This window comes from Mixophyes fleayi, chromosome 7 (assembly GCF_038048845.1).
Source record: "Mixophyes fleayi isolate aMixFle1 chromosome 7, aMixFle1.hap1, whole genome shotgun sequence".
Lineage (NCBI taxonomy): Eukaryota > Metazoa > Chordata > Amphibia > Anura > Limnodynastidae > Mixophyes > Mixophyes fleayi.
Genome location: NC_134408.1, coordinates 120579928 through 120600384, shown reverse-complemented (window position 1 = coordinate 120600384; position 20457 = coordinate 120579928). Strand labels below are relative to the sequence as shown.

Genomic DNA, 20457 nt, shown 5'->3' with positions numbered 1-20457 from the left:
ATTCTCTTACTGTCTGCTACTATAATAGACATGGTAAATATTCAGAATTTTCAGACCACACCTTATTTTATTTAGAAAAAATAAAATAATAATTTTATGATCTCCCAATATAACTTCATTTCTCAATAGAAGCTCTTCATGTTTACCTCCTAACATTCATATTTGCATACGTGCTTGGAAATCTTTGCTAAGGGGCAGACTCAATTAGGCAAGTCACATGATCTATAACTGAAGGTAGGACACTATAACCCAAATATGATTATAGCCACTGAAAATATCAGCATGTGTTAAATGGTCTTTCTGTAAAATAAAAATGAGCAGTTATATGTTATGTGCAATAATGGTAGATATTGAAAGCTAGATCCAGCAAAATAAGTAATAATATAAAAAAATGTGAATGAAATATGTTTAAAACACTAGTGATACTGCACAGTTAGTTATTATTTGTGGCATTTTCAAAAATCAAAATTTAAGTCAAAGGGCCTGATATTGAGTTAGGAGCAAAGCAAGGAAAAGGAGCAACTTTGCACCTGGACAAACCATGTTACAATACAAGGGGTACAAAATGACTTTTTGGCACGCAAAGAAAATACTGGCTGTTTTTTCATGTGGCACACAAATACTTGATAGCATTATTTTTACACTTAAAGTTGATCTATAACATGCCGTATCCCAACTATAAATCTGTGCCCACATTTTATATTTACTTCCCTCTCTAATGCAACATGGTTTTGCCAAGGTGCAAAGTTACTCCTTTTTTATGCTTTGCTCCTAACTCAATTTCAGGCCCATAGACATTTGGCCATTATGCCTTACTCCCTTAAACTCCCTTATAACCTATAAAATGCCCATTTTTTTACCCAATCCATATATCCTCACATCTCTACTTTGTCCTATCACATTCATTGTTGACACTGCCTCCCTATTACATAGTGAGTATATTGTGTCCATAAATACTATGGAGAGCATCCAGAGAGTGAATAGATTGCTCATGCAGCGAAAAATAACTTATGGCTTATGACTGTATGCATTTTCATTATTTTGCCGTTCATATTGAAAGTGTACAAAGAATGTGTAGAGCATGTACTCTATACCATATACAGTGTCAGTTTTTAATTTTTAATTTACAGAAATTTTTTGGAATTTATATTTAGAAAATATTGACACCAACAATCATACTTGCCAACTTATGGCAAGTATGATCCAGGAGCTGCCGAGCGAAGGTGGGCGTGCAGGGGGCAGGGTTCCGCAAATTGTGTCATTTGGCTCCGCCCCGTGATGTAATGACGCAAAACGCGTCATTTTACAGTGGGGGGCGGGGCCAAATGCCGCGATTCCCGGTGAATTGCGCCGTTTTGGACCAAAAGTGGGCAGATGTGGGAGATTGCCATACTCTCCCGGGAGTCCGTGAGACTCATCCGAAATGCGGTAGTCTCCCGGACATTCCGAGAGAATGGCAAGTATGCCTACAATTTGGGGTAATATAGTTCTACATTTTATAGATTTAAATGCATACCTTATCTGGCTCTTTAAAAGATCCAGTTGGACCATAGATTTAATTAACTGTCCCATGAATTCAAATATATTTTGTACAACCATATTAATATAATACTTTGTTTTTGTTTGTGTTTTTTTTTCAACTTTATGTTTCCTGTTTAACAAATTAGAAAAATTACACAATTTAAAATGTAATAAAATCTTTCTCACAATAATTCTGCATAGTTTGGTTAATTGTTTAATTGGTGTTGAATTAAATGACAAACCAAAATGATGGTTTAGAACAACAAAATGTATAAGTAATCAAACAATAACAAACAATACAATCAATTGAACAAACTGGTCCCTTGGCCTCTTTTCTGTGCAGGACACTGTAGGATGAATGTCATCTCTAGCTATTAGCAGTGTAACATGTTTAGGGGACTAGAAGTGTCAGTATAGATTCTAAATAACAAAACAATGTGTGGCCTGGCAGTGATGCATTTGACTGCTGAGTACAATTGTATTCACCTTGATCGCTTTGCTGGTTTAATCACTTGATGACAGGAGAGGTTTTGCACCTTTATGACCAGTCTAATTTTATTAGAAGTTTTGGAGATGTCTCAGTTTTATTGGGATTTTGTTTAGTCTATCCATCAGGACATACACTTTTGGTAGTATATTGGAATAATTACATTTTTATTTTATTGACTTTATATACTGGAAAATGGCCAAAATAAGAAAGAAAAATGCACTTGGTTCTTCCCAAAGCTACTTTTAGGCCGCTAGTGATACCCCAGTAGGTATCCCAAAATGTAAGGATCTCGTTCTCCGAAGCATAAGGATACTAGATATGTGTACTTTGCACAAGACTTAATGCAGTTATAGGGCCCAGAAACAAAGGTATGCATTTTTGTTTTCTAAGAATTTTTTTGCCTTGACAGCATCCATATGCAAAACTCCTTAGGGTGGGGTTAAACGGGCAAGGAGTAGACAGACAAAAACTGTGGTAATGGTGTTTTTGTAGGCTTGGCATGACATGCCTTCTCCGTGACATGCATGTACTTTGACGTGAGTGACACTCAAGCACAATATATCAGGCTTACGACGAATGGATGATGTTTTTTATCTTGCTTAAAATCATTTTATTACTGCATGAAGTGCTAGACTAGAAACTGTCACTGACTGCCTGGTTCCAGTGCTAATAGTAGACACTTTGATCTTCATCTTCAGTCTCTGCTCATATAGGTCGGCTAAGGCTTCGGGAAGTGGTAAAAGCAGACCTAAACTCAAAAAATTGTGAATACTGAAAACGCATGACCTATGCAGACATTTGTATAAACAACTGTGAAATATATCATTATTATTGAAGCTTTGTGATGTCAACTTATTATATTTGTTTTTAGTGATGTCAGAGAATGACAGAGATAACAACACTACAGCTTTATATTATACTGTTTCTTTGTTTCATTCATTTGCTATCCATATTAGTTGCTGAAACCAGAGATTACACCCCCCACGTTATCGTCAAACTACTACAACACGTTTCTTATGAGGAATAGCACAACAAGGGCCTGATTCATTAGTGATCTTATCTTGTGGAAAAGTTAAGATGCTTATTTTAAGAAGAAACGTGGGAGATAAGAGTGAAGTTAAGATGGATTCTTATCTCCCTTTTCTGGGCATGCACAGAGTGGATTTGCTTAAGATAAGCAAAAAAAACGGCAGATAAGATCACTAATGAATCAGGCCCCAACAGCTTAAATATGAGGATGTCAGTAGTTCATACTTGCCAACTTTTGAGATCTCCTTCCAGGGATGGGAGATCTCACAGGTAATTTCTGGGGGCGTAGCCAAGCGGAACACATCATTTGGCCCTGCCCCCTAAACTGTCACAACAATTATAGCCTATCACAGCAGGGGACAGGGCAGCAATGACACGTGAATCAAGTCACTAAGCCCTGCCCCCTCCACTGAGCTAACGGAGCTGGCCATGATCCGTGAGGTTGCCCTGCTCTCTGGGAGTCCAAAAGGACACCCAGAAATTTGTGAGTCTTACAGACATTCCAGGAGAGTTGGCAACCATAGAGTAGTTATTTCACAGCTCTGTGTCATTGACACATGTACTTCACCTATGTGGCCTTGTGCTTTTATATAGCCAAACAACCCCTTAGCAATCCTTAATATACTTATATTTCACAGCAGGGGTTCTTCATCACATTTATAAAACAATACACATTTTCTAAACAAGCAAAAACTTTATTGCAGCAGCACTGTAAATAGAGTTGCCAGATAAAGTCTGAAGACATTAAAGCACTTGTTACATTGCTTTCACATCATACTAATGTGCTAAAAAGAACATGAGTAAGTTCTAGCAAACTGCCACATAGTATTGTGAAGAATGCATTGACTGATGAGTAGCACATTATGTGAATAGCCACTATTTCTGGTTTGTTTCACACAAGTTCAGTGTTGTTCAGTGCTGTTACTAAGCCCTAGAGCATTCATCTGCACTTCATATAGTGCTATACTACTATTGTTTATAGAGATGTTGAGACTTTTAACAATGAGCAATTCACATGCACATTCAATTAAACCAAATGTACTGTATGCCAGACCCAAATAATACCCAGCATCTATCAGTGGTCATTTATTTATTTATATCATATCATTATGATACCACTAGAATGTGACAGGCTATTGTAACATATACATTTTAGAATGCTATGAATTTTCATCCAGAAAAGCTTGGAATACTGAAGCTTATATTGTGACTAAGAAACTGCTAAGAGGAAGTTCTGTTTTTCTGTTGTGAGATTACTGCAAGCAGTTTTCTCATGTAAAATTAACCTAAAGTCATATAATAATAGTAACACATACCAGAATGAAAAAGCATTCATACATTTAATATAATAAATAGTAATAAATAGTAAAAATAATAATGTATAAAACATACAAAATCTGGCTAATAAACAAACATAACCCAACATATTGATCAACAAACATGTAGAGCAAAAAAAAAAATTGAAAAAAATTATTACTGCAGTACCGTGTTAGCTAGAAAAATATATGTGATGTTAAATACTTTTGTGTCAAATAAGACAAAAGTATTATATTAGCCAATAAAGGTATCACTCCTATAATACTTTTGTCTTTTTTGACACGAAAAGTATTTAACATCACATAGATCAACAAACATGAATCACAATATCTAAATCTATACACATGCATCCAATTGATCGGTATATTAAATGAAATCAGGCACATTTAAATAGATTATGATCTATAATTTTTGGTGAACAAAAATGATATTAAATAAACTTAACAGGTATACTCCTACCAGAGTTTTGAGGTTAAACAGGCAAATAAATAAATCTTGCTGGTGGTTTTGTTCCCTCCTCCTCGTATTGGTAAGAGAAGTGATTCCACTGGTAGGATCTTGATTCTCTCCAGATACCACCCGACGCGTTTCGACCCTGTTAATATACAGTCTTTATCACGGCTTTCCATGAACACAAGGAGGAGGGAACAACACAAGGAGGCTGGAACAAAACCATCTGCGAGATTTATTTATTTGCCTGTTAAACCCCGGAACTCTGGTAGGTGTAACTGCCACTCGCCAGCTCCTACCAGAGGTGCTATTTGTGTTTTTTTTACGAGTGAAATTTTAACATGTTAATGTTGAAAATTGCTTTATTTTATTAAAGAGTTTTACACAATGTCCCCTTATATTTCTATCTTGCTTGCATGTCTGCATAAATTGGGAGTGCTTTGTAAATTGTGGAGACTAAAAGGAAGAAACATCTTGGATTGCTCGGAAGTTGATATATGTTCTCAAGGCACATTATCATAGTGTTGAATGTGAGTGCAATTATATAAAGGGCTCCTTTCATATATATAGGAGACCCTTTATTTCTAGACTATTTTGGAATTTGGAAACCTTTTCCTTTATATTCTGAGGTCCATTCTATTTTCTATATTCACTTTTACATTGATTGAACGGTGGTGCGATATTTTCTTCTGGTCCCGTCTTTATGTATACATTGGTGCAGACGCACGTGGTGGAAGAGTGATTTAGATCGGATATACTGCATCATTGTTTTTCTCTTTGTTCCTGTTTTATTTCATATTTGGGAGACTTTGGAATTACGCCATCAAGGACAATCAAGTGGAAGACGGTGAATATTTATTATCTGACAACATATACGAACTTTGGACTTGTAACATTAATGCATATAAAACAATTATATAGTATATGAATATGTTTTGAATATTTATATTATATTTTACATATCATAAGACTTATTACAGATTAAAAATTGATGTTAGATGTAGACTATTAAGCAGTGCCAGATTAAGAGTTTTGGCCGCCCTAGGATATTACAGCCATAGTGCCTCCTTCCCCTCAATATAATCGTATAGGTATTTTCCAGCATTCAAATTTCGACAGATTGTACATTCTCTCTTATAAGTACTTCCTCTTCTATCTTGCCTGTTCTTGCAGCTTAGTTCTCTTCTAGCTGGCTTCTGGAAAGTTGAGGTCCTATTTTGAAAATATGCAGCAATTATATTATAATGCAAAAAATGTTAACTAATCTTTAATGATTAGGCACTTAAGACCAAGCACAACAGTCCATTATGGCCAAATAAAACTAGCCAATAGCACAGGCACACGTAGGCAATAAAATATATGAAAATTGTTGTCAAAGAGCCATAATCAAATCTCTACCAGCCCCACCTGACTAGTATTTAGCATTCTAGTGACCCTAGAGTCCACAGAGAGCATGCTCATAACCACCCCACAATACAGAGTTCATGCCCCCCCCAAATAAATCTGCTCTATTTTTCATCTGCCCCTTTCAGCCATTTCAATTGCCCCCATTTCATCTGTCCTCTTTAGCCTTTTATTTGCCCCTTTTAGCCTTTTCATCTGCACTCATTAGCATTTTCATCTTCCCCCCATTCTCCCTTCAGAGAACAACAATGACCCATTTAAGTGATCCCCTCTTTGAAATTGAAGGCCTTTAATTAAAGTTTGTCCCCGTTCTGTCTGCTAGTGGCTCTTTAAACCATACACCCTCTCCTCTTGCTATTGATTGTAACAACAAGCTAATCATATATGTTGGGTATGTGCAGACCTTAATGAAACCACACTGGCACTGAGCTATCAAATTATATTTATATTATTTACAGCAGAGAGTGCATTATTTCATACATACCTCATACTATTTCATGTCAAACACTATTTTTAAAACAAAGTTAATTTAGAACAGTAGAAAAAAAGACATGTTTTAATTTTATGCACAATCTCCATAAATACAACAATGTCATAAAATGTCATAATCGGTGCCAGAAGTGGGGTTGTATACGGTAGTATGCCATTAAGCAACTTCTCCTACTGCCTTCATTATAAAACTATTAAATGCCATTCACTTACATTCCCATTACATTTTTTATACCGTCACTTCTAAATTTCCACTTCGACCATTGGTCATAATAATAAACCCTTTGTACTGTGTGTGACAATAATATAGTCACACATGTGGACAGGTCACTGCTGCGACCATTGCAAGGATTGGCTTCCTTCTTGGATGAGCGGGAGTTGAAGATTAAACACAATAAGGTTCTCAGACTCAAAACACATTAAATGTTAACATTTTAATATGCAAATGCCTGGTCACAAACCTGTATGGAAAACCTATATCAATTAAAAGGTTAAAAAAAGGAAAATAAACACTGACATTTCCTTATCCATGTGGAAACAGATTGGGAGTTGTCGTACATAGTAATGTATTTAAAAAATTAAATAAAGTGGATGATATTCACTTTTAATTGCTGAACTGAATATTACTGTACATTTGCCCAGAATATCACTTGAGAATTTCAGTTTGATATATGGTCCTGGTTTATAGTCCATTCACTATTTTCAGCTGATGACCCCAGAGCACATCATCGGTTTTGTCTAGGCAAAATGCAGAGTTTATGGCCAACTTCAAACACAGTGTTAGACCAACTAAAACAGTCCATGTGTGTGACCAGCTTAACTCTAACTGTAGTCTGCTTCTGACTTTATACCAGTCTTAAGGCTCTTCTAATCTGCTTCTTTATACTCTGTAGTATATGCTACTTTCCTACAATTGGTTGTGCACATTTGTGGGTTAAATTGTTAATGCTGCTTCTGAATGAAAGCAAAAATCTTTATCTTGACTGTTGTATATAAATCATACTTGCCTACTTTTGTCAGTTGGCCTCTGGGAGAGGTGGACGTGTGGGGACGGGACTCAGTGAATTTTTTTGCAACAGGGGGCGGGGTCACAATGACGCGTGAATTGCATTGCTAAGCCTGTCCCCACCCACTTCACTAAGTGGGCAGGATCTGTGAGGGTGCCCTGCTCTCCAGGGAGTATAGGAGAACTCTAATTCTAGAGTCTGCCGGGACATTCCAGGAGAGTAGGCAACTATGGTATAAATATTTACACTCTTTCAGATTTCACTGTCATATTCTGTAACCCAATACTATCCTGCTATTCTGGAATAACTGTGTAAAGTTTCTTTCTATTGTGGATACTGTACAATGACACATTTTGCAGAGCTGGTTGGAAAATACAGATTACATTAGTAACTTACAAATAAATCATTATAAAACTAAAAGCACTGTGACTTTTATTTAAGCCAAATGCATCAATTTCATCAATGTAGTGTACAACACATTGTAGAAGTACTTAGCAGTTTGATAGTACAAAAACCATGTACATATTTTATAAGCTCTTAAGAGTTTTGCAATGGAAATCTGTGACAGGATGGACTGCATAGGCCACCCTGTCTGTTGTTGCTGCGAACCGGCTGGGCTTACTTTGGCACAATTCCCTTTCTTTATCCCAAATGCGCCCTCTAACCACAGTAGGAAGGGCTTACAGTGATGCCACCACTGGATTCTTTCACTGCATCCAGAACCGCGTTCCTTCTAGGTAACAGTCGCTGCTAGGTTACCCCCTTACTGGTACACCTGGGCTGGTAACCCTGACCTCTTCCTATAGATCAGGGTTGCTGTGGATGGATCCTCCCTGGCCTATCACACTGGCCAGAGCTGTTGGGTAGTGGGAAGAGTGGTGATACTGGAAAGCTGGATCCAAACCTCAGAACAGCTGGAAAAAGATTAGATTTGGGTCTAATCTGTAGGTGACAGGAAATTCAGCAGGGAAGAAGTTGTCAATCAGGTCTTGAATCAAATGATGTTTATTTAGCCCAAGTGTCCTTACAAGGACAGTTCTAAGTCACTAGTTGAAGTTACTAGTGACATCCAGAAAGGTACAAATGGTATGATACATTACATGCTCAAACAGCCCACTTTTTATACAGTTCTGTCATAACTCCTGGCAGGGGGGTAACGCCGCCCCCTGATCCTCCCCAACCCCAATATGTCTGAGTTATATTTAGTATCAGGATACCCTATGATTTCCCAAACATAGATTTACATGCAATGTAAAGTTAACAATATTTACACTACTCTGTTATATACTAAAACTTGCTGCTTGCATTATCTGAGATGCAGCCACACCAGACAGAAAGGCAGCGCCACCCTGTTACGTATACAGGCTAAACAAATGTGTTAGTCACTGAGTGATGAACAAGGCTAATTAGTATGAGTCTACCTGTCTCTAGGCAGTTTCAAAAACACATCCTCTCCATTCTATTGCTAACTTGGGAACTCCCAAAGAAAAGTTACAACCTCAAACAAGACATTTCCATACAAAACACATCCCAATGTAACACGATAAGTGCATTTGCAATTATATACACAACTGATTATAATACATTTCTACAATAAATTATTTCTATGTGATCCAGCCACAAAATCAATGAAGCATCACATTTTGTGCAACATCGTGAAAATACAAAAAAGAGGAGTACTCTCCACAAATAAAAGAGCGGTTAAAATACATTTAAGTTGTGGGTGACAGAATCTTGATTAAATATAATGTTCTTAAAATCTGTGATATAATCCCTAATGGATCAGTGATATTTGTCAGTAAATCCAGGGCTTGGGATAGAAACAAAATATAAGGGTCAGTAAAGCAGGCTTGCAGGAATTGGTTGGATTTATACAAACCGACAGGGCCAGTAGTGTCACAGCAGCCTAACTGACATGCTCTGCTTTGAAATGTTGGCTTTTTGTACTGTTTTCAATAAAGTTAGGACAGTGCCAAAAAGATCTGGCATGTGAAATGAGTTGTCTGTAATTAAGTGGGGGATTATTTCTCTCTATTTAATGTTGCTTTATAACAGATATGCTCTGTAATGTCAGTGCAAACAAAAACTTTTGGAAAAAAGTTATTAAAATTATAAAAGAAATTAATTTATAAAGTGAAAGAAATGTCCAACTTTTTCACTATCATTGGCATACTGCAGAAAGAAGTAATTACATTTTTAATTGGAAATGGCAAACATGTAATAGTAATAAAATTGCAAACACACAACCTCATCAATTTATGTTCTTGCTAATACTTAACTTTTAAATTCATATTTAAAATATGACCAACAAAATAATACAAGTGTACATTAAAACTGTAATGGATTTCCCCTTAGCACCAACGCCAAAGAAAATGAAATAAGTGAGAAAAATGCAACTGAGAGTTCTAAAATCTGAGAACAATTATCATATTATAAACAACATGATAAGTTATTGCCGAAAAAAATCCTTCTATTCATGGCTACTATTTCTTCCGTTATACCGACAAGACATAGCTATCAACTGGAAATTAATTCTTTAGTAGTCCCTCAAAAAACTATGAAAAGTGGCAAAAACTTTGGGGGGACACTGTATTTTTTTAAGTAGCTTAAATCCACGTAGGCACTGAACTAATGTAAAACTACGGACAGTTGTTCCCAACTGATAGGTGACAGCAAGTGAATCAGTCACTGCTTCCCACAAGAGCAGAGTAATCAGCAATATTATGTGCTGCTGATAAAACAATGGACAAGCAGGAGATGGTGAGTGAATACAATCAGGTGTACTGACTATAGTCACATGCACCTTAAACATGAAAATCAATGAGTAGAATATATTTTGATTATGTTTAATCAGCTAAGCATGTAATACTGCAGATACTACTCCTTATCCATTTAAAATATGAAGATAAACATGACCCCCCTTTTTATAGAAAGTACACTAACTTAAGCGCATATTGTTGACAAGAACAAGCAGCGTTGTTGGTGGATGTTCAGCCACAAAACACTGCTGACTTAACCAAGTAAATTGGTTCATTTTGAACGGTAGTAACAGGTGATCAATTGTAGGTACTTACAGATGTTTAATGTCAGTCAGCAATCTGCAATTGGCTGTACACTTATATATATATATATATATATATATATATATATATATATATATATATATATATATTAAAATAGTATTATATGTGGTCAGACTCTGCTTACATATGGGAAGAGCCTCTGATCATTTTTTATATGCCCCCCGAGCACTTTTTTACATATAGGATGATGCAGCTACAATTGACATGTCTGGCCCTCTCAGGGTCTCTGGAAGAATGGTGGAAAGGCTGAACATCCGGTGCAATGCATGGGCAGAAGAGCAATGTGGGTCGACTGGGGGCTGCCCCACTTCTTGTCCTCACTAGACCACCTGGGATAACAATATTAAGACAGGAGAGGGGAGCATAGTGCTCCTTATCAATTAGGGATGTGCACCGGCGACTTTTGAGGTCTCGTGTTTTGTGTTTTGGATCCGGATTTTCGTTATTTTTGGGGTTCGGATTTGTCTCGCAAAACACTTGACGAAAGGTCTCGGTTCGGATTTAAGGTTTTGGATTCGGATTTTTTTGGAAAAAAACATAAAAAGTTTAAAAATCAAGTTTTTGGGCTTATTTTCACTCCTAGGCTATTATTAACCTCAATAACATTCAATAACAAGCATTTCCACTAATTTACAGTGTATTCTGAACACCTCACAATATAGTTATTAGTCCAAAACGTTGCAACAAGGTATCTTTCTGGACTGCGTAGAGGAGTGGGTCACCACAATATATATTAAAAACCCTGAACTTTTATGAATCGCACCAATAAATGTACCTGGACTGCGTAGAGGAGTGGGTCACCACAAGATATATTAAAAACCCTGAACTTTTATGATTCGCACCAATAAATGTACCTGGACTGCGTAGAGGAGTGGGTCACCACAATATCTTAAAAACCCTGAACTTTTATGAATCGCACCAATAAATGTACCTGGACTGCGTAGAGGAGTGGGTCACCACAATATATATTAAAAACCCTGAACTTTTATGAATCGCACCAATAAATGTACCTGGACTGCGTAGAGGAGTGGGTCACCACAAGATATATTAAAAACCCTGAACTTTTATGATTCGCACCAATAAATGTACCTGGACTGCGTAGAGGAGTGGGTCACCACAATATCTATTAAAAACCCTGAACTTTTATGAATCGCACCAATAAATGTACCTGGACTGCGTATAGGAGTGGGTCACCACAAGATATATTAAAAACCCTGAACTTTTATGATTCGCACCAATAAATGTACCTGGACTGCGTAGAGGAGTGGGTCACCACAATATCTTAAAAACCCTGAACTTTTATGATTCGCACCAATAAATGTACCTGGACTGCGTAGAGGAGTGGGTCACCACAATATCTATTAAAAACCCTGAACTTTTATGAATCGCACCAATAAATGTACCTGGACTGAGTATAGGAGTGGGTCACCACAAGATATATTAAAAACCCTGAACTTTTATGATTCGCACCAATAAATGTACCTGGACTGCGTAGAGGAGTGGGTCACCACAATATCTTAAAAACCCTGAACTTTTATGAATCGCACCAATAAATGTACCTGGACTGCGTAGAGGAGTGGGTCACCACAATATATATTAAAAACCCTGAACTTTTATGATTCGCACCAATAAATGTACCTGGACTGCGTAGAGGAGTGGGTCACCACAAGATATATTAAAAACCCTGAACTTTTATGATTCGCACCAATAAATGTACCTGGACTGCCTAGAGGAGTGGGCACTGGGCACCACAATAAAATATATAAAAAACCTTCAACAGGTCTGCATTACACTACACATTCGGCTGCTCCTCCATCCTCTCCATCATATACATGTTGGAGTTTTAGCGTGTGACAACCTCTTGTTTTTGATAATGTCAGTGCATTTTGAATATTTTTCAATTTGCCCCACACCACTGAATGAACTTTATCTATGATACGCATCTATCTATCTTGACTGCGTAGTGTGGTGGCCCCGGTACACAATTTGGTACCGAGGCCACAATATAATTAAAAAACCCTCCACGTGTCAGAATTCCACCAAAAAAGGGTATGGACTGCGTAGTGTGGTGGCCCCGGTACACAATTTGGTACCGAGGCCACAATATAATTAAAAAATTGGGCATCAACAGTCAACGTTGTTTAATATCTGATACACCTCTATCTGGACTGCATAGTGGAGTGGCCCCGGTACCCAATTTGGTACCGGGGCCACAATACCTCCTCCAAACATGGTACAGACAATTCGTCATTGAGATCCCATCAAGTATGTTAAAGACAGACAGGGTCGAAGTGTTATTCGTTGACTTTGTAAACCCAAAAAACTGTCCCTGTTGCACATAGTCGTGCAATGAAGACTGACTTTTTCATTTAAAGGCACGATCTTTCAAGTGTAGTGTTTGTAAGTCTAAGTCATATTATACTTTTGGTAAAATTGGTTTATTTTGTTCCTCTTTATGGTAATTAGTAATAGAATTAAAGTATGAAATAGAATTAAAGTATGAAATAGAATTAAAGTATTAAATAGAATTAAAGTATGAAATAGAATTAAAGTATGAAATAGAGTGGTATATAGAGTTGTAGTGTGGTATAGATAGAGTGGTCCACACAATATAATAATAATAAAACCCTCAACTGGTCTGAATTCCACCAAACAAGTATCTGGACTGCGTAGTGTGGTGGCCCCGGTACACAATTTGGTACCGAGGCCACAATATAATTAAAAAATTGGGCATCAACTGTCACCGTTGTTTAATATCTGATACACCTAAATATGGACTGCACAGTGGAGTGGCCCCGGTAGTAAATTTGGTGCCGGGGCCACAATACCTCCTCCAACTTCCAAGTGTAGTGTTTATAAAGACAGACAGCGTCGAAGTGTTATTAGTTGACTTTCTTAACCCTAAAATTGTCCCTGTTGCAAATATTCGTGCAATGGACAGTTACTTTTTTATTGAAAAACTCAAGCTTTCAAGTGTAGTGTTTATAAAATATAAACAACAATACAGTAGTTTTAGAGCACGTCAATACCTCTTGTTTTAAATTATGACACGGCATTTTACTTTTGGTTTAATTTCTTGTATTTTTTTAAATTTGGTTTTACTTTTTGAACATGGCAAACGACTGTTGATTGGTCATATAATGCAAAAAAAAAAGGTCCAAGATGGAATTGTCCTTGGGCCCTCACACCCACCCTTATGTTGTTGAAATAGGACATGCACACTTTAACAAACCAATCATTTCAGCGACAGGGCCTACCAAACAACTTTGGCTGAAATGATTGGTTTGTTTGGGCCCCCACACCAAAAAAGCTATTCATCTCTCCCTGTACAGACTAAACAGGCTCTACTGAGGCAAGATGTCGTCCTCATCCTCAACCTCTGATTCCTCTCCCCCTACAGTGTGTACTTCCTCCTCATCACACATTATCAATTCGTCCCCGCTGGACTCCACAACCACAGGTCCCTCTGTACTGTCTGGAGGGCAGTGCTGTACTTCATTGAGGAATTGATTATTCATTTTTATAAACATCATTTTTTCAACGTTCTGAGGAAGCAACCTCCTTCGCCGCTCACTGACCAGGTTCCCCGCTGCATTAAAAACTCTTTCCGAGTACACACTGGAGGGGGGACAACTCAGGTAAAATAGAGCCAGTTTGTACAGGGGCTTCCAAACTGCCTTTTTTTCCTGCCAGTAACAATATGGACTGTCTGACATGTCTATTTGGATGGTGTCAGCAAAGTAATCATCCACAATTTTTTCTATTTTGACAGCATCCAATGCAGCGACAGTAGACATGTCTGCAATGGTTGGCAGGTCCTTCAGTCCGGACCAGATGTTATCAGCATCCCCGCCAGCGCCTCTTTTGGGAAAACTGAGCTTTTTCCTCGCAGCCATAGATGTGGAAGAAAATGAGGGTGGAGCTGTTGGCATGTCACGGTCCTCTTCAGAGGACAATCTCCTGACCAGCAGGTCTTTGCACCGCTGTAGACTTGTGTCCGCCGGAAACAGAGACACAACATACGCTTTAAACCGAGGATCGAGCACGGTGGCCAGAATGTATTCCTCTGACTTTAAAAGAGTGACCACCCTCGGATCCTGGCAAAGCGTACGAAGGGCTACATCCACAAGAGCTACATGCTTGGTGTAATCGCAATGGCTTACCAGCTCCTCCCTCACTTTCTCCAGCTGCTTCTGCAACAGCCTGATCAGGGGAATGACCTGACTCAAGCTGGCAGTGTCGGAACTGACTTCTCGTGTGGCAAGTTCAAATGGCTGCAGAACCTTGCACAACACGGAAATCAGTCTCCACTGCGCTTGACTGAGGCGCATCCCCACTCCTTTGCCTATGTCGTAGGTGGCTGTGTAGGCCTGAATGGCCTTTTGCTGCTCCTCCATCCTCTGCAGCATATAGAGGGTGGAGTTCCAGCGCGTCACAACCTCTTGTTTGAGGTGATGGCAGGGCAGGTTCATGCTTTTTTGATGTGCCTCTAGTCTGCGGTAGGCACTGGCTGAATGCCGAAAGTGTCCAGCAATTTTGCGCGCCACCGCAAGCATCTCCTGCACACCCCTGTCACTCTTGAGGTAATGCTGCACCACCAAATTAATGGTGTGGGCAAAACATGGGACGTGCTGGAAATTGCCCATATTTAATGCCCGCACAATGTTACTGGCATTGTCTGACACCACAAATCCCCATGAGAGTCTAAGTGGGGTAAGCCACTGGGAGATAATTTCCCTCATTTTCTCTAATATGTTGTCAGCATTGTGCCTCTTATTAAAGCCTGTAATGCACAATGTTGCCTGCCTTTGCACGAGCCGCCATTTTGTAGTTGCTGCTACTGATGCAGCTGTTGCTGTTGCTGCGGAAGGGGATGCATCTACCCAGTGGGCTGTCACAGTCATATAGTCCTTCGTTTGCCCAGAACCACTTGTCCACATGTCCATGGTTAAGTGGACAGTGGGTACAACCGCATTTTTTAGAGCACTGAGGACACTTGATCGTACTTCTCTGTACATTTTTGGTATCGCCTGCCTAGTGAAGTGGAATCTCGACGGGATTTGGTACCGGGGACACAATACCTCCATCAACCCTCTAAATCCCACTCCACTGATGGCGGACACCGGGCGCACGTCTAACACCAACATTGCAGTTACAGCCGCAGTTATACGCTTTGCAATAGGGTGACTACTATCGTATTTTGTGGTCATGGCAAACGACTGTTGGACGGTCAATTGTTTTGTGAAAGACTTAGCGGTCTTACGACTTCCCCTCTGGGAAGATGACCGACTAACAGCAGCAACAGCAGCAGTGGCAGTAGTAGGCGTACCGCTGCAGGATTCCTCGGATGAATCCCATATTGAGGAGGACTCAGTCTGGCTGCTGACTTGGGCTGCAGGACTGAATCTGATGGAGATTGTGGAGGAAGTTGACGAGGAGGGTGTTGCTGGTGTGTATCCAACTGGACCACGGGATTTAGGTGTCCCTGTACCGATGAGGGTCCTAGCCCCAGTTCCTGAACTAACCACTGAACTATGAAGGTTATTCAGGTGACGTATAAGGGAGGATGTTCCTAGGTGGGCAAGATCCTTACCCCTGCTTATTTGAGCTTTACATAAGCTACATATGGCCATACATTGGTTGTCTGGATTTGGATAAAAATAACTCCAGACCGAAGAGGTGCATTTTTTGGTCTTCTGACCAGGCATGACGATGGGCTTTTTCATCCCATGGCCATCAGCTGTTTCCCCCCCTGGTGCCTCATTTACAATAACCACATCACCATCCTCATCATCAAGTTCCTCCACAGCGCCAGCTACATCATCAATAGCCTCCTCCCGAGCCACCTCTTCCCGTACAGTGATGGGAAGGTCAGGCTTGACAACCACCAACATCCTTGGACTCGCCTTGTGGATTTGTGATAATTTCTCTTTAGAAGGCAGAGTTGTTTGCTGTTTTGTTGCTGACAGCATAACTCTCTTCAATTTTTTGTAGGGGGGGGGGGGGGAGGAGGAGGGCTAAGATCCGTGGGTGAAGCTGAACCACTAGTCATGAACACGGGCCAGGGCCTAAGCCGTTCCTTGCCACTCCGTGTCGTAAATGGCATATTGGCAACTTTACGTTTCTCCTCAGATGATTTTAAGTTTCTCTTTTTGCTACTTTTTCTTAACTTGGGCTTTTTGGATTTTACATGCCCGGTACTACGAGATTGGGCATCGGGCTTGGAAGACGACGTTGATGGCATTTCATCGTCTATGTCATGACTAGTGGCAGCAGCTTCAGCATTAGGAGGAAGTGGGTCTTGATCTTTCCCTACTTTATCCTCCAAATTTTTGGTCTCCATTATATGTAGCACAAGATACTGCAGAATGTGTGAACTTGGTAATATTGCAGTACCAATGGACTTATACTGCTGGATTGGTTTTGCAAATTTGGTTATAATTATATATTTTTTTTTTTTAATTTTTAATTGTAATTTTTTTTTTACTTTTTTTTTATTTTTTAAAAACTTGGGAATAATGGGGAAATAACTATGCCCTTAGAAGCACAGAGCACAGGACACAGCACCACTGGACTGAACAGGACACGGCACAGGACCCAGCAGCACTACGGAACTCAGCAGGACAGAGCACAGGACACAGCACCACTGGACTGATACTGCAGAATGTGTAAACTTTGTAATATTGCAGTACCACTGGACTTTTACTGCCGAATGTGTGAACTTGGTAATATTGCAGTACCAATGGGCTTATACTGCAGGATTGGTTGTGCAAATTTTGTGGTAATTAAAAAAATTAAATTAGTTTTTGGTATTTTTTTAAATAACTTTTTTTTATTTTTTTAAACACAGGGGAATATTGGGGAAATAACTATGCCCTTAGAAGCACAGAGCACAGCACACAGCACCACTGGACTGATACTGCAGAACACAGCACAGCACAGCACAGCACAGCACAGCACAGCACAGCACAGAACTAAACAGCACAGCACAGAACTAAACAGCACAGCACGAGATCTACCAGGACAGAGGACCACCTAACACACCCTCCCTCTACCCTGATCAATGCCCGAGTGAAGATGGCGGCGACTAGCGGGGAATTTATAGGATCCGAGTATCGCGAGATCCGACAACGGGATTATGAGTCAGAGCCTCAGTTTCAGATTTGAATTTGGCGCCAATACCCGGATCTGTCTCGGATCCGACTCGGATCGGCAATGTTCGGGTGGGCTCCGATTTCAGATATCCGAGCCCGCTCATCTCTATTATCAATACATATTATTGTGAATATCTAGAATTGTCAAAGTAGATTGAACATAATTTATACTAACGTTATAATTTTACGTCAAAAGACTTTTTAGGGTGCCTTTCACTAGGGTTTGAGTCCCTTATTCAGTCTTCAACTTCTGCCTTGTTTGATATGTCCTCAGTTTTGAAGTAATCAGAGAACCTGTAACCAATTAGATCAACAGAATGTTTGCGGTATCAGGTGATTAGTGTGCTGACCTAGTGGTGGGTGTAGAGTATTGCACTTGAACTGACTGGAATAAAATTGGACAGTTTTGCATGTCAGGTGGCCAGAAGGAATAAGGACTGTATTTCAGATGGCATGGGGTGTATGCAGTCAGGCATTTAGGATGGCTAGGATACAATTGTTGGATATATGGGACAGATTGTGTGTATAAATAGTAGGGTGCACCAAGGCAAGGAGGGCAGTGTAACTTTTTGAACTAGAAGCAGTAATGAAACATTTATAAAAGCAAATAATTACCTGCTCTCTGCATCAGCACTGCATTTTGGAGAAAGTAGCTCAAATGATTTAGTAAATTTCACCACCTAAAACAAAACAGTTCATGGTTATTTAATGGCATCATCCTGTTTATGTTACATGTGTTAAAGGGGAATTATAGCAAACATGTTGGCTAAAGCTGTGTATGACACTAAAATTTGCATGCTCTCACATCACTTCTCTGTGCTTTTGGGCACTCTGCCCCTTTCACTTTTTAACTCTGTGTCTATCTCGGGCTTTCCACCTTCCCAAGGACGGAACAGGGCATTGCTGAACCCCATAGCAAAGTTTGGGTAGAGACCAGTAGACACCACTGGGACCCGTAGTGGCAGCACCCTGCACCCACAGTAGTCCCATTGCTGCACTTTATTCTCTCCTTCAACTGAATGACATGGATCTTGTCGTCCCTATACACACTTGTACAACCACACAAGTGGATAGGTTACTACTTATCTCTTGAAATACTCTGTGCTGCTCTGACCATTCTAATGATCTGATTGACCTCTAATGTTTTCAACCCTCGCCAACTTGAAACTATGGACAAAGCAGATGAGTCGCAGATAAACGTTGAATACAATCATGTCTACTTTAGATGACCAAGTAACATAGAAAATAACATGCTAATAATTTTCAATATGAAGAAGATTAGTTTCCCCTATTTAGAAATTTCTTCCACTTCAAAAACATATTAAGGCGCATTTCACTAGCATCTAAGCCTCTTTTGTATTCATTCATCAATTTCTGTATGTCTGGGATGACCTCAGTGTTGTAGTGGGCGGGTATAGAACAACCTGTAGCCAATCAGATAATTAGAATGTTCAGAGCGGTAGAAGATGAGGTATTGCTCTTGTGGGAGGCAGTGACATATCCACGCATGTATTTAAGTTAATGATGGCAGAACCGCAGGTACAGTGACAGCGCCCTGAGGTGAGGAGAGAAACGGGGGCAAGCAGGAAATCAACATATAACAAATTATTTTGTATGTGAACCCACTGTGCTACTAGTGTTTGGCACTGACTAGATCTGAAGAGAAGAGTAATGATAAACCAGTTTTCAACAGGGGCATTGACAATGAAGTGATGGACTTGCTGTGTGGAATCCAGAGGTCATGGCTCTAAGAATGGGCCTTACTAGGCAGCTGCTGACTACATCGAAAAAAAAGACACATATTGTGATTAATGCCACATATTGTGATTAATGCATAGGTCAAGTTCAGGGAAGACAACATAAGTTCAGTAATGTAAAACAAACCGGATTCAGAGTCACAAGCAATTGATCCGAAATGCTATTGGCTGTGCTCACTCATTAAGCGGATAAACAGGGACCAGGGGCAGCTGGGGTAGAGGTAACAATAGGACAGGTTAATTATAAAGCACAAAGTAGAGATCTGAGGCTCCTGTAAACTTGTGTAGGTGTCAAATGTACCTTTACATGAAACCAATGTCTGAAACATTCCATAGTGAGCCAGAGATAAATATTATAGGTTCTTTCCACTTTAAAATGGCATACATTTTTTGGCTTATACATTTCACCCTGCAACTTTTACTCAATACATTGTCTTTTCTGTGTGGCTTCTCTCTTTGCTTTTCAGCCATTTATTTATATAATCGTGCACACAAAGCAGTGCTGAGAGCACAGCAGAGACAACCAAAGGCAACAAAGTACACAACGCTACATTACAATATAAATACATGGCTAAAAGCGCAGTAGGAAGCTACAGAGAAAAAGCAATGTATATAATGAAAGTTGCAGGGGGGCGTGTATAAGTCAATAAATTAATTTCATCTGAAGGTGAACAACCCCTTTAAGAAAACAAGTCTTACTATACATAAACAGTAACATAAACACTACTTAAATGAGCCTGACGCAAAATATCGTCT

The 20457-nt window shown here is 39.4% G+C and overlaps 1 protein-coding gene across 2 annotated transcripts in view; it reads right to left on the bottom strand.

Moving 5' to 3' along the window:
- Nucleotides 1-20457, bottom strand: part of PDE11A (phosphodiesterase 11A) — a 426226-nt gene that overhangs the window by 186449 nt on the left and 219320 nt on the right. For both annotated transcript variants that reach the window (XM_075180554.1, XM_075180553.1), the window contains exon 5: nt 18560-18624. In XM_075180554.1, the coding sequence (XP_075036655.1) occupies nt 18560-18624 (65 nt within the window). The remainder of the gene's footprint in view (nt 1-18559; nt 18625-20457) is intronic.